Genomic DNA, 12717 nt, shown 5'->3' with positions numbered 1-12717 from the left:
TTTGTTTTGCAGGATAGGGGTTGTAGCGGGGTAAGTCTTTTGCCAAACAGGCTGTCTTCTTATGTTTTTCTTTTTCTTGGTTAACAAAATTTTCAGGCTGAGATAGCTTTTAATTATAGACAGCCCCAAGTGCTAGGGTGATGACTCTTAACCAAAAGAAAACAAAAAGTCTCTACCAAAGGTTATCACTAGATGAACTATTAATTTTATGGGATTGTTAGAATGGTTCTCATGGATGTGTGAAATATACTTAGGCATATTTTGTACGATTACCTCCCAATTTTTTTTGTTTCCATTTGAAGCTACTAGGCTAGTTTACCTTAGTTAATATATTTTGGTTTATTGGCGAGAGTGGTTTCACTAAACCTGGTGAGTACTACGTAACTTTTAGTGTTTAGAGTAATTTTCATTTTCCGTAAAAGAATAGGGTTATTAATAGTTAATGGTGTACTGTGAATTTATTGCTTTCCTTTGTTCTTTATCAAGTACTACAAACTAAATAATCATTTCTTTAGTTCATGGGCAAACGAATATCACCCTAAAAGATGTAAAAAAACAAAAGGTCACAAGGCATTTAGCATCTAATATCATTAATGTAGTTCATCAGCAGCACCCAGGCCTATTGAAATCACTCTAATCAAAACCACTATTTTCATTTGCCCTTGAATGAAAAGTGACTATTTAGTTTGTAGCAGTTGATAATGAACAAAAAATTCAGAGTCTAATAATTGCAGTAACTGCAAATTTTCATTTGCATATGAAAATGTTTTCATTCTGTATATATGCAGTGAGGAAAAAGACATACAGTAAGATTATAATAGTTTTAATATAACAATTTCTTGGTGAACAGTACCAGAGTAGCTTTCACTGTATTCCGGTTGGTAATCAGTATTAAACACATTTAACCCTTTAACTCCCAAGATCTGATTGTTAATTCTCCCCTGTAGCTGCTAGACATTTCCTTGTAAATTAGTTATGAGAACTTAGTGCTAGATCAAGATAGCAGCTTCTACCCGATAAGTTTGAATATTCTCATCACCTGTTAGCTGAAGAATGTATGGATATTGTAGGGAGAAGTTTTATGTTAATCACTTCTGGGAGTTAAAGGGTTAATGCTGTTGGTAATTCTGGCTGTATTAAATAGGCCTGTCTGGCTAATCGTGACAAACTTGAATACAGCTGATCTCCAATATTCATTATTTGTATAAGATCATTTGCAGATCTGATCCCTCGTGTGTTATTGTAAATCAAAGAACACAAACTCATTGCAACACATTATTGTCCTGCATTCTATCTAAATACTAACTCGTTACCTTGATTATATGGAGCTACTGTTGTTTTGTTAGGGTTAACATATGTTGACTACTATCTACTAAAGGGATACTATCTAGCCTGTAATAACTTTTTGAGAAAAGACGGATAATAACTTAAATAAAACAGATATTGTGAAAAATGTAAATCTTCTCTAGTTTTTGTTAAATTAAAAACTTTCTTTAACGCGCGGTCCGAGTGTAGGAGCTGAGCCTATAAACGGAAGTGACGTAGAAGTGAGAACTCATTCAACTTCCGTTAACAAGAGCACCGGGACTTCTTCAGAATCGAAAACGCGCTACAAAAATACAATAATGTCGCAACGATGTGTGGCCGGTGGATGTTCCAATACACGTAGCGATGGAGTAAGCCTTCATAAGTGGCCTGAAGATCCTCATTTCGCCAGTTTATGGACGATAGCCGTGAAAAATACGCGATCCGATTTTGTGAACCCAATAAACTCTAGCCGTCTGTGCAGCATTCACTTCGCTACCGATTCTTTTAAGGAACAGTCAGTTCTAGCGAAATCTATGGGTTTAAAGATGAAAGCCCTTCTAAAATACAATGCCGTTCCCTCAATGTTTGATACTAATCCGCCTGTAAAAAAGAAACAAAGGCTCGCGGAAGGAAAAACCTTTTATCTTCACAAGTTGATGAGACTAGCGCGGGATCATCAAAACAAAATCGACAACAATTGCGAGGAGCATACAGAAAACGGGAAGCTGCAAGGGTATGTATTAAAAGAAATATAAACCTGTCTTCATTGATTGAACCCAGGGTGCTGTGTTATACAAACCGGTGGCTCGGCCAGTCCTCCTGATTCGATTGCTTCATTATTTTTGGCAACAACACAATCGATTTCGCGACAGCAAACACATTCGAGAACTCGATTCAATCCCTGACAATTTCCACACCGACTCCTAAAATTTCGAACATCAGCTTCAATAGTACAGCTAAAGAGGTAAAGGTATGAGGAATTACGCAAGCTTAATTAACAAATAGAGAAGCCTTGACTGTGCTCTGTTCTGTTATAAAGCACGCAGGAAGCGGCTAGAGCACGAAAGAAGTGTGGGAGAAACACGAGACGTAGTCGACTGTTTCTCCCCACTTCTTGAGTGCTCTAGCCGCTTCCTAAGTGCTTTATAACAGAACAGAGCACAGTCAAGGCTTCTCTATTTGTTTTATAATAAAGAATCCGTCAAATTCCCCATGCATTACTTACAATTTTCAAAACAAACTTTATTTCCAAAGCGAACAACAATGTCGTCAGCATGCTCTATACTCTCATAGAGCACGCTACAATAAGCCAATCAGAATCCCTGTTAGAATGGTTCAAATAATCTAATTGGCTCTACAAGACAAAAGCTGTCAAAAGTGTCAAACCATCAAAGTTAAAAAAACCATCAAAGTTCATAATCTGCGATAGTTTACATACTAAAATAGTTCGGCAGGTCGATTTTAACGCTCTTGCCTGAAGTTTTTAATACAGAATCTTCAAGTGAAATGTTCAGTGAACTTCAGCCGAATTATGGCTCATAAAAAACACGCGAGTTTTTTCACATGATAAGGTAGAAAACAAACTGTTCAAGGCAAGTGTTTTTTAAATGAACTACAGCCGAATTCACCGGAACATGAAGATCGCTCGGGATGACAGCGCCGCAAAACTCGCCTTTGTTTGGTTCTTCTGTCGCTACTTGCCGGCTCGCTTGTTCCGAAATTTTACTTTCAATTGTCGGAAAAAAGCTAAAAAGAAGTCCCAGAAAGGTCGAACATAGTACAATTTGGCAGATGGCGTGACAGCTTTAGCTCAGTTCTATGCTCTACACTCTCATACACGATGAGATTTGCGTCTACGCTTCTCTCGACTAACATTAGATAGCTCAGTTGATATCGCATGTTTCTCAATGAAAGGTTCACTCATAAATGTTCGCTAATAAAGAGATCTCTCACAATTTTCACGGACCAATCCGTTCGGAAAACGCTACACATCTTTTAGTGTGGCTCTACCGCGAACGATGTGTGCATATTATGTATGCGTTTTGAGCGTATTATACACAGTGTCTGTGCCCATTTTGCTCCGCGAAAGCTTCTCATCGTCTGCCAATAGCTCCACCTTCTACATATAAATCCACACACAACCCACAATTCCTCTAATCGCTCTGACGAAGGGCTAACGCTCGAAACGTCAGCTTTTTTACTCTTTACGGTGGCTAATTCACGTTTTCAACCCAGTTGTTAACGCTAAATTACCTGCATTACACTATACCATGTGCTCATTAGTCAAAACGTCACGCATGCGTCAGAGTCAAAAGGTTGTGCATGCGTGACGAGGACTTGACTGCGATTTGCGACCCAACGAAAAAAAAGCGTTTCTGGAATTTCAACTCGGGCGTTTCCTTTGGAATGCCCCAATAATAATTCGCTATTTGGCACTACGTCAGTATTGTGCCATCAGATTGACAACAAGCAAATGAATTGTCTGCGCAGCCCCAAGATAAACCAGGCAACTTGAGAAGTGGAGGGCACCTAAAGATCATCTAACCTAGAAAATCACTTATCTCCGTAGTTATCCTGCAATCGTTGGACCGATTGACGAATTTCTGCGGTGAACAGTATGTTAATTCGTAAAGGAAGGCTTCGGTCGATGTGAGGATGCAGGAAAAGCGGTGTTGGTGGATATTGTTGGTCAACTTTATAATCAATTCGCAGACTGCTCAACCTGGTAAGTAGATATCTAAATACTCCATTGTTTTATAATATTTACATGTAAAGGAAAAAGGGCCTTCCTTGTTTTGCTACTCAATTTCTCACTGAACGGACGATCGTACGCAATCTAGACAAAAGTGAGCCACAGGCATATTTTTTTGCGCGTAGAACAGTTCTCTTGTATCAAAGATCAAAGCAAGCAAGCAATATTTCTACTAGTTCTAGAATCAGTAAGAACCTATGTAAGGAAATTCTCTTACTGTTCTTTAACTTTCTACTAGTTTTAGCTGCCCTTTTTTCCTGCAAATTGACAGTCAAATAGATGCTAAGCCAACAGCTCGTTCCCTGGGATACGTAGTGGAAATTGCGGTCACCAAATAATGAACAGGAAACCATGATATGGGGATGTATGTTTACACTTTTACTTGACGAGTTATTGTGTGAGCAGAGATATGAGGTGAAAGAAAGATAACAGAGACTGATCATTTTTTTTCAGAAAAACATTTCTGAAATCGTTTTGAAAAAGCAAATGTTGCGAGTGCGAGAAAGCTTTGATCTTTCATCACAACTTGAATTAGGTTTTGTTATATGTGTCAAGATTTTCCCTATCATATAACATGCTTTCTGAGCGGCAAGTCGGCAAGAAAGCATGTTTTGCGTCTGTCTGCGCGTTTGATGCATCTTTTTTATCGGTGGTTTCGTGACGACCTCGACTACGAAGCGGGCAGATTTAGACTTAGACAAATATATGGTAACGTAAACAAATGACTTGGTACAAAGTACAAGCCAAGACCAAAAGCATAATCCCGTGTTGTTTATGAAAGTCAATGACGAGAATTTCCGGTGGAACATACGAGTAACTGAAGCTGTTGAGAACATAACAAACAGGGTTTGAGTTTTCGATAAATTAATGCTCCATCGATAACTGAAAACGAGTAAATATTTATTTCCTTATTTAAACTTTGCGCGAGGTTCCAAAGGAAGCTCAACACACCTCGAAATGAAATAAACTATATTGCACTAGCAATTAAGAATACCGAAATAACATCTTTAAAAAGTGAAATGTAATCGGTGAAACTCGCTTCATTTTTGGTACAACACATAATGAAACATTAACCCATAAAACCAGCAAATAGTTTTTTGGAGAATCTAAATTTCGTAATTTTGATATCCTCGCAGAGAACAGTGTGACCTTGTATCACATTGAGGATCCGAACTGTCTACGCCGCGTAATATCAAATTTATAAATACCGCGTGGTATATGAGTGATCAAATACTTAAGGGCGTCAAGCCCTAAGGGGAAATATGCAATAATTCTTACTTCGATAACACGATTATATCAACTGTACTGCCGTTATAAAATCTGTCTCCTAGGAATGGCATTATCCCTCAGCAAAGCTAAGCATAGTTGCAATATTTGTTACTACAAGAATAGGGTTTTACTGCGCTTTTTCACTCCAAAACTAATAGCAAACGATTAATATTATTAAAACTGACTTGAAATATCAATTATTAAATCTTTATAGACAATTATCCACCACGTGTTCAAGATACTCTAAAACCACGGTATGTCGCTGGATTAGGAGATATAAAACGGTTAAGATGTGCTGTGACAGGGCTTCCACCGCCGAATATCACATGGATCAAAAACGACCAGCCTTTGTACCAGTCTGAGAGGATAAGAAAGCTAAACAAGAACAAAACTATTAAGATCAAAGGAGTCCGACTTGATGACCAAGGTAACTACACCTGTATTGCTGAAAATCCTCTCGGTAAAGTCAACCTGACGCTCCAGCTAAACGTGCGTCATGATGAAATTCTGACAACTACTGGTTCATCACTAGCAACTAAAAGACCCACAACTAAGCATCAGGCTAGAGGTAGGCAATCATATAAGATATATAGAGAAGCATCTCATTATGAGTTTGTTCATAATGGTTCAACCTTCTTGATTTGCAGAACCAACCCTAATACTTTGGTAGCTATTTATAAGTTTGACTTAAAAATGAAAAAAAAAAATTGGACTGCAGAAACGCTTTCGGCCACTTTTTGTCACTGTACCCTAAGCTCAGATCATACACCCTCGAGTACGTACAAGTATTTATACCGGCATAAACTTTTCTTTTTGTAAGAAACCTTTTTTTTTTATAAGAACGTTCAGGATGGAATTAACAAAAATTTTTAAAAGAAACTAAGAACACACCCAGGCTGAGAGTCAGTTAAGGACGTCTATATTTTGCCCCTTTTGGTGAGAAGTATAAATAAATGTAAAAGAAATGTAAAACTCTGGTCTAACGAAACAATAACCTAAAAACTTAAGAATATTTTTCAATATTAGCAATGTCTTTATCTTATTGCACGATACACTGAACATCAATTCGGTTTGCAGTCTAACTTAATCGATTCATTGAAATACTATACTACGCTCAAATCACAAAAAAATTAGAACGTTCAGCCTCAGCCCCAAAATTACGCCTTGTTATAAAAAAAAGTATATCCTAACAAGAATAAGTACCGTTATTTCTCCCTGACCACAATTTTGGAGATACGTACGAGGTCTTTCGAAACGATCTCTCTTTTTTCAGATTTAATGACGAATCTCAAGACTCCGGAATCAAGTAAGTACCTGTCATCTTGTATAATTATTTTAGGTAACTCATGGACAATGGCTCATTAGAAGAAGGTCATTGCACTCGGCAAAACGCATAACCCTCTTGTAAAAAAAGAGACATTGAATATGAACAAATAAACAAGGAAGGAGCGAGGAGAAGCGGATAACAACGCAGAAATTCCAGAACGAACTAACCGAATTTTAGAACCACATTATGAATATACGAAAAAAAAATGGCCTTTCACTCACACCAATAATCAAAACTATAGCAATCTTCTCGAACGTAATTGGTTATCACCAGCTCGATTTGAGCACTGATAGGACAGTGTACGTGTCATGCTTGTAAGTGAACATAGTAGTGGGGCAGATAACGCGTTATATGCGCGCGTTGCTGTTGCGCTCTTCGCCGAGTTAATTGTTCTTTCGGTTGAACCGATGGCTAGTTTGTTTTGCAGGTTTTTTTTTTGAGTTTTGATTCAGTGCCGTCCGATTGTTTGTAATCATCCTTGTGATCAGAAAAGCGAAGTCCCATTCATCGTTCGTCCAATTCCGTTAATCACTCGTATGATTACAGACCGAATAGGACCCCACTCATTTCTATTATCATTTTTATTACCATTATTAATCATTCACCCACTCGGGTCTACGGTATGTACGAGCTTTATTATTTTGTTTTTGTTTCTGTTTTTGCACTTTAGCAGGAGCACCAATATTTAGTGATCCAAACTTACAGAAGAGATCGTTCAGGGCATGGCCTGAATCACACTCCATTCGACTAAAATGTCAAGCAATTGGTGCACCACCGCTCAAATACAAATGGTTGAAGGACGGAAAGATCATAAAAAAACGACGTTTCGACCCATATTTTAATTCTTCCCCTTGGTACCTGAAACTGCCAGATCTTGTACCCGCTGATTCTGGGAGATACACCTGCATAGTATCCAATCAATATGGTTCGATAAATCACACTTTTACTCTTCAAGTTGTTGGTAAGTCTTCGCTGATTTATAAGTTAACCTATATGACATTGTAACTCACTCGATCCGGGAATATATATAAAACCCCTGAAGAGTGAAGCGATTCACGAAACAGGCTTGTCGGGAAATGTAGTTACGTCCTTTTTTCCTCTCATAATATTTATGTATATATATATACATATTTTTTTTTTCGCTTTGTTTTCACTTAAAAAAGGAAAAACAAATACGGGCAACTATCATTCTGTTGATTACAGTCGTAATCTCAAAACTATTATGAATAGACGCAAAAAAGGAAATCCCCGAGAAAATTATTTTTAAGCCTGAAAGAGTATGTTAATCCCAAATACTCCAAGAGGGTGGCATTCTTAGAGAAAAAAGCGTTGAATTTTCGGTACAGAATGGTGACAATTACAGTTTAGAGAGAGAAAAGATACCGAAAGAAAGCCTCAAAACCGCACGATAACCAATGATGTTATCGATAAAGGCAGGCAAAACAGATAGTATGCCATCCACTATAATATCCACAAGTTTTTTTCGAGCAATTTGGGACACATAAGGAATCGTAATTTTCAAGATTTTGCAAATTTGTCAGCGTTTGAAATTTTTTTTTCTGGCTTCTGATTTGTACATCATGAAGTAATATTTTTAGAGCTTCAAGTATCTTCTCTTCAAATTATCTTCCCTTTTCTCAACAGGTAGACCTAGGTCAGCTCCAATCCTACAGACAGGTCTGCCAAAGGACAAAACTGTGCAAGTTGGAGATAATGCAACATTTACCTGTATTGTTTTGGTTAGTGGAACTCTCCCAGATTTCAGATGGCTTAAATGGAACAAATCCGTCAATTCTATTCCGAAAACTTACAATGAAATTTTAAATGGATCATATCGCCTTGTAGACCCATACTATTACAAGACCGTTCGAGTAAAAAGTAATTATGGTGTTGAGGTGAATATTGTAAATGTGACTGAGGACGATTTTGGACTCTACACTTGCTTTGTGAGCAATCATATCGGCAACGATTTCACTAGTGCATTCCTCAGCAAAGATGTGCAACCCAAGGATGCTGTTACGGGTTAGTATCTGTTAAAAACTCGACGTCGCACACTTTCACGCATACTCTCCAAATGACTCCCTTTCTATAATGTAACTTCCAAGAAATCCCCGTACCTATGCAAATTAAGCTTTGAGGTTTGTTTGGAAATAGGACTACAAATGGAATGCTACCTCTGAAGTTTGCGTCCTTGAGTAGTTTGAAGTCTCGCATTTTGAAAATTATACTTCGAAGCTTGTACTCTAAAATATAACGGCGAATACAACAATGTGCACATAACTTTTAAAACTTCACCTTTCAGTAATACACTCTTGCTTTGGAGAAATCACGTTGACAAGGATCTCAGCGGTTGCTCTGAAAGTATTTAAAACCCTCAAGTCCTTCAAGAAAAGTACTAGCTTTTAAAATAAGAGAAAGCACAAATTACAAGTTGTACAAATGTATGATCATGAAAAAATGAAGACGACGGGAGGTGACCTTAACTACAGCTATGAAGCTTGTCCTTTTCACCTGAGAGTAGGTCTGCGTTCATTGTTTTACATTTCAAACTCTCTTTGTAGTATGGACGGAATAATTTCAACTAGTCATTTCATTGAAAGACAAAACTCTATGTGCTAACAAATCAGTACTTTCGTATAAATTGATCGTAGTCGACCATGATTCCCAACAAGTGAATAATCTAAGCCGGCCAGAAAAACTGCATGTCAAATAACTTAATTTTGTTTAAATTGTCAATTCTTTTTACATTTTTGCTGAACTTAGGAAATCTATTTACATCAACGGTATCGACAGTTGGATTGGCACCAGTGAGTGTGACTGAGAACCACTCAGGTAAGCTGTAAATCATCTATAGGTACCCTATACATGATTGTCCAGTGGAAGACGCTCCGCCACAACTATCAAGGTTGGTGGCCACTTCGAAACGCAAATGAGTACCAACAACCTAAACTGGAAGAAAACTAAGAGGGTGCGTGGGTGAGCAGGTGGTAGTGCACTGTTGCGCATAGTTCACCAGGAGTTTCTTTTTTTTCTTTTGAAGCATTTACATGCGAATCAAAAAATACCCACGAATTGCAATTTAATCATTTCTACATTTTTTTTCAAGGGAATAAATGATCCTCGCGGGTAAGCTGCAATTAAATTAGGTTCCTTTGCAGCTGCTTAAATTGTCGCTCACCTGCTAGGATTATTCTTCACTTGAATTTTATCTACAGGTCTAAAATGAAATTGATTTCATAATTATTATGATCTAAATTTTTTCCGTTATTTCTCGACAGATGTTCTTGGAAAACAACACCCTCAGCCGGTTGATCCTAACCACTCGAGATACATTATTCCGGCAGCGATGCTGTTATGCGGAGCTGTCATTGCTGCAACCGTGGTGGCATGTTGTCTTTGGAAAAAACTAAAAGGAACGTTTCCACGTCAGGCTTTACAGATGGATGTAATTACTTATTCAGGAGAACCAAGAAAATTACACAACGAGTACGTCTTCCCCCCCTCCCCCCCAAAATGTGAATAGACCGTTAGAGTAACTTCGTTTGACCTCAAAAGAACGAACCGTTCGACGTAAACAGAGCCAGCGGACTAGTGAACTGAAATATACCCAAATAGATTAACCCTTTCCAACATCAGTATGCAGATTCTCCATACTGTTCTCTATACATTTCCTAAGGTGCTGACAAGGAGAATTTGTTTAACAATCAAGAGCTCCTTTGACTGTCATTTTCTTTATTCTCATAACCTGAATGTGTGATTCAGAGGTGATGTTGTAAGGAGAAATTAGATGCTAGTTACCCTTAGGGGTGAAACGGTTAAGGTAGCGATGGTTGAGAAATAGCTAAGTTGCCGTATAGTAACTGTAACGTTCATCATACGACTTGACAATAAACGTGTCGAAAAAAGCAAATAGAATCTTAAGCCTATAACCCTGTACAAAGTATAGTGCAATTGGTCTGTATCCTGATCTTAACAATTAATCCGATTTCAAAACGTTTTCAAATTGGGTTACATGGTCATAATTTCTCCCCAGTCTCCAGCGTACGAAGTCACTACACCATGGTCAATTACGCCCGTTGTTAGACAAATCATGCCTTTGCGTATGTCAAGGTCAGACAGCAATACTGTGGTTATACTTCACCTTAAGCTGTCATCTATATTATCTGCTATGTTAGCTCCTAATATCTGCAAGAGGTGTTCTATCCACTTCTAATAACAGTCATAACACAAAGCAACAACTAGATAATAGTCACGCATTTTCATAGTTTCATCATCTAGCCGAGGATTCTCTGCACTCGATTTCCGCAGATCTTTAGAGCCAACGGCTGGTTATCTAGAATCCTCTAATGACTGTTTTTGAGTTGCAAAATATCAGTGTTTCTGTTTATGTTGTTACCACGTTAGAAAATGGAGTGAAAAACAGTTTGTATTGGTTTAGAAATTGTGGCAGGGGAACCTGCCATTTCTTGCGCACAGCAGCTAAATATTTTGCTAAGTTTTGATCTTTGCTACTAATTGTTTTAAAATAGCCAACTTGGTTGTTTTTCCGTTTTATTATTGGAGGCGAGTGATTGAATTTAATCTCAGTTAATTTCCTTTTTCTTGCTTGTTCTTTTTTTTTTTTTTTTATCTTGTTATTTTATCATGGTTCTTCTCACGTTATGAATCCCGCTGCAGCTTGCGCAGAAAATTAACATGTTTTCCGTATTAAGCACCATCCACGCGATGGGAAAATAACTAAAAATAGAAGAAAGCTCTTCACTAAATGCTTGAGTGGCTTCTGAGAGCCACTGATATGTGAAGAGGGCGTAAGGAGCACTTAAGAATAGACTACAAGTCATTTTCGTTCGCGAATACCTACATGATTTATAGCATGAACAACAAAGAGAGTGTGATGTTATGCAACTGGTACAACTGGTATACAATACTCTGACAAAATGAATTGTTTCGGAGATTAAGGTAAGTGAACATATCACTGCAAGGCCAGTGTTTACAATGCTGAAGCGATTGTCGGAAAATTTTTTGTCTGATACCCTTCGAGACTTAGACCACCAACAGCTGCTATCAAAACAGTCTAGATTTTAACAAAATATACGCGACAGGTTAACGAATTTCTCGTCCTCGCCATCTAGCAACGAGTCATAGAGTGATATAGAAGCAAAAGAGACGGCAGAGTGAGGTAAAGTGAGCATATTAACATCTTCCTAAGAATGTAGCACTTTGCGAAGGCTTATACAGCTCATAAAAAAACAAAAACAAAAACAAAAAAGATACAATATATTAATAACATGATAAAAATTATGGTTTAAAAATTGAGGAGCGTATGAACTGCAGCATCGTAGTTATCGCTGATCATTAAGCTCGTACCGTTCAAGACAATTTAATTACAACGTTATTCGTTAGCCCTAATCAAGGTGAGCGTGTTACCACTATCACAATATTTCAACCAAAAATGGTTTTTATAATTCTCAGAGCTTGAGAATCAAGTTTATTCCAAACTTTTGTCACCCGCAGCAGTTATGTCCCGGATTTGCTCGCTGTTCATCAAATCTTTAATTTAAACGGAAGTTTCTCGGTACCTCGGCAGTTAACAAATGTACAAGCCTCTCAGCCTTTATGATGCACATTAGATATAGACGATAAAAACATAACTTTCATGACCACTCGGTAAGTGAGAACTTGTTCATGTTTAATCTGTCGCTTCTTGTTCTGAAAAGAATGTCAAAGTTTCCACCGCAGACTTTCATCAACTTTTTTACGAATCATCAGAATGGGTAATTTGTGTACGTGCTCACCGATTTTTTGCAAACAATTTGCGGCAAGATCATCTGCATGTAAATTACAGAGTAGGAGAGGGCGTATTGATGAAATTGTCGTCTCTGTCCCTTTCGCCCTTCGAGCGTGGATAATAACTTGTCTTTTAAAACAATTCCTTAGTCAATTATATGAAATATTATCGTATTCCGGAGACCTTTTCGACACAATAAAGTGGAAATTTAGGATCAAAGCCAAATCTACATCTGCTTTCCCTTGCGTGGGAGGGATGACAGCTATGCCGATT

At 37.8% G+C, this 12717-nt stretch overlaps 1 protein-coding gene across 7 annotated transcripts in view; it reads left to right on the top strand.

Annotated features, from left to right (window-relative positions):
* The first annotated feature begins 3621 nt into the window (after positions 1 to 3621).
* LOC113680240 (fibroblast growth factor receptor 2) overlaps positions 3622 to 12717 on the top strand; it is a 31332-nt gene continuing 22236 nt past the window's right edge. Inside the window, exons 1-4 of one of the 7 annotated variants that reach the window (XM_089196721.1) lie at positions 3622 to 4033; positions 5544 to 5897; positions 6603 to 6635; positions 7327 to 7617. In XM_089196721.1, the coding sequence (XP_089052847.1) occupies positions 3964 to 4033; positions 5544 to 5897; positions 6603 to 6635; positions 7327 to 7617 (748 nt within the window). In that variant the 5' untranslated portion in view covers positions 3622 to 3963. Of the gene's footprint in view, positions 4034 to 5543; positions 5898 to 6602; positions 6636 to 7326; positions 7618 to 11420; positions 11836 to 12119; positions 12324 to 12717 lie in introns of those variants that run through there. The other 6 variants (XM_089196726.1, XM_089196718.1, XM_089196716.1 and 3 more) reach the window with 6 other exon arrangements.

This window comes from Pocillopora damicornis, chromosome 2 (genome assembly GCF_964200805.1).
Source record: "Pocillopora damicornis chromosome 2, jaPocDami1.2, whole genome shotgun sequence".
Lineage (NCBI taxonomy): Eukaryota > Metazoa > Cnidaria > Anthozoa > Scleractinia > Pocilloporidae > Pocillopora > Pocillopora damicornis.
This window is presented reverse-complemented; position numbering and strand designations above follow the sequence as displayed.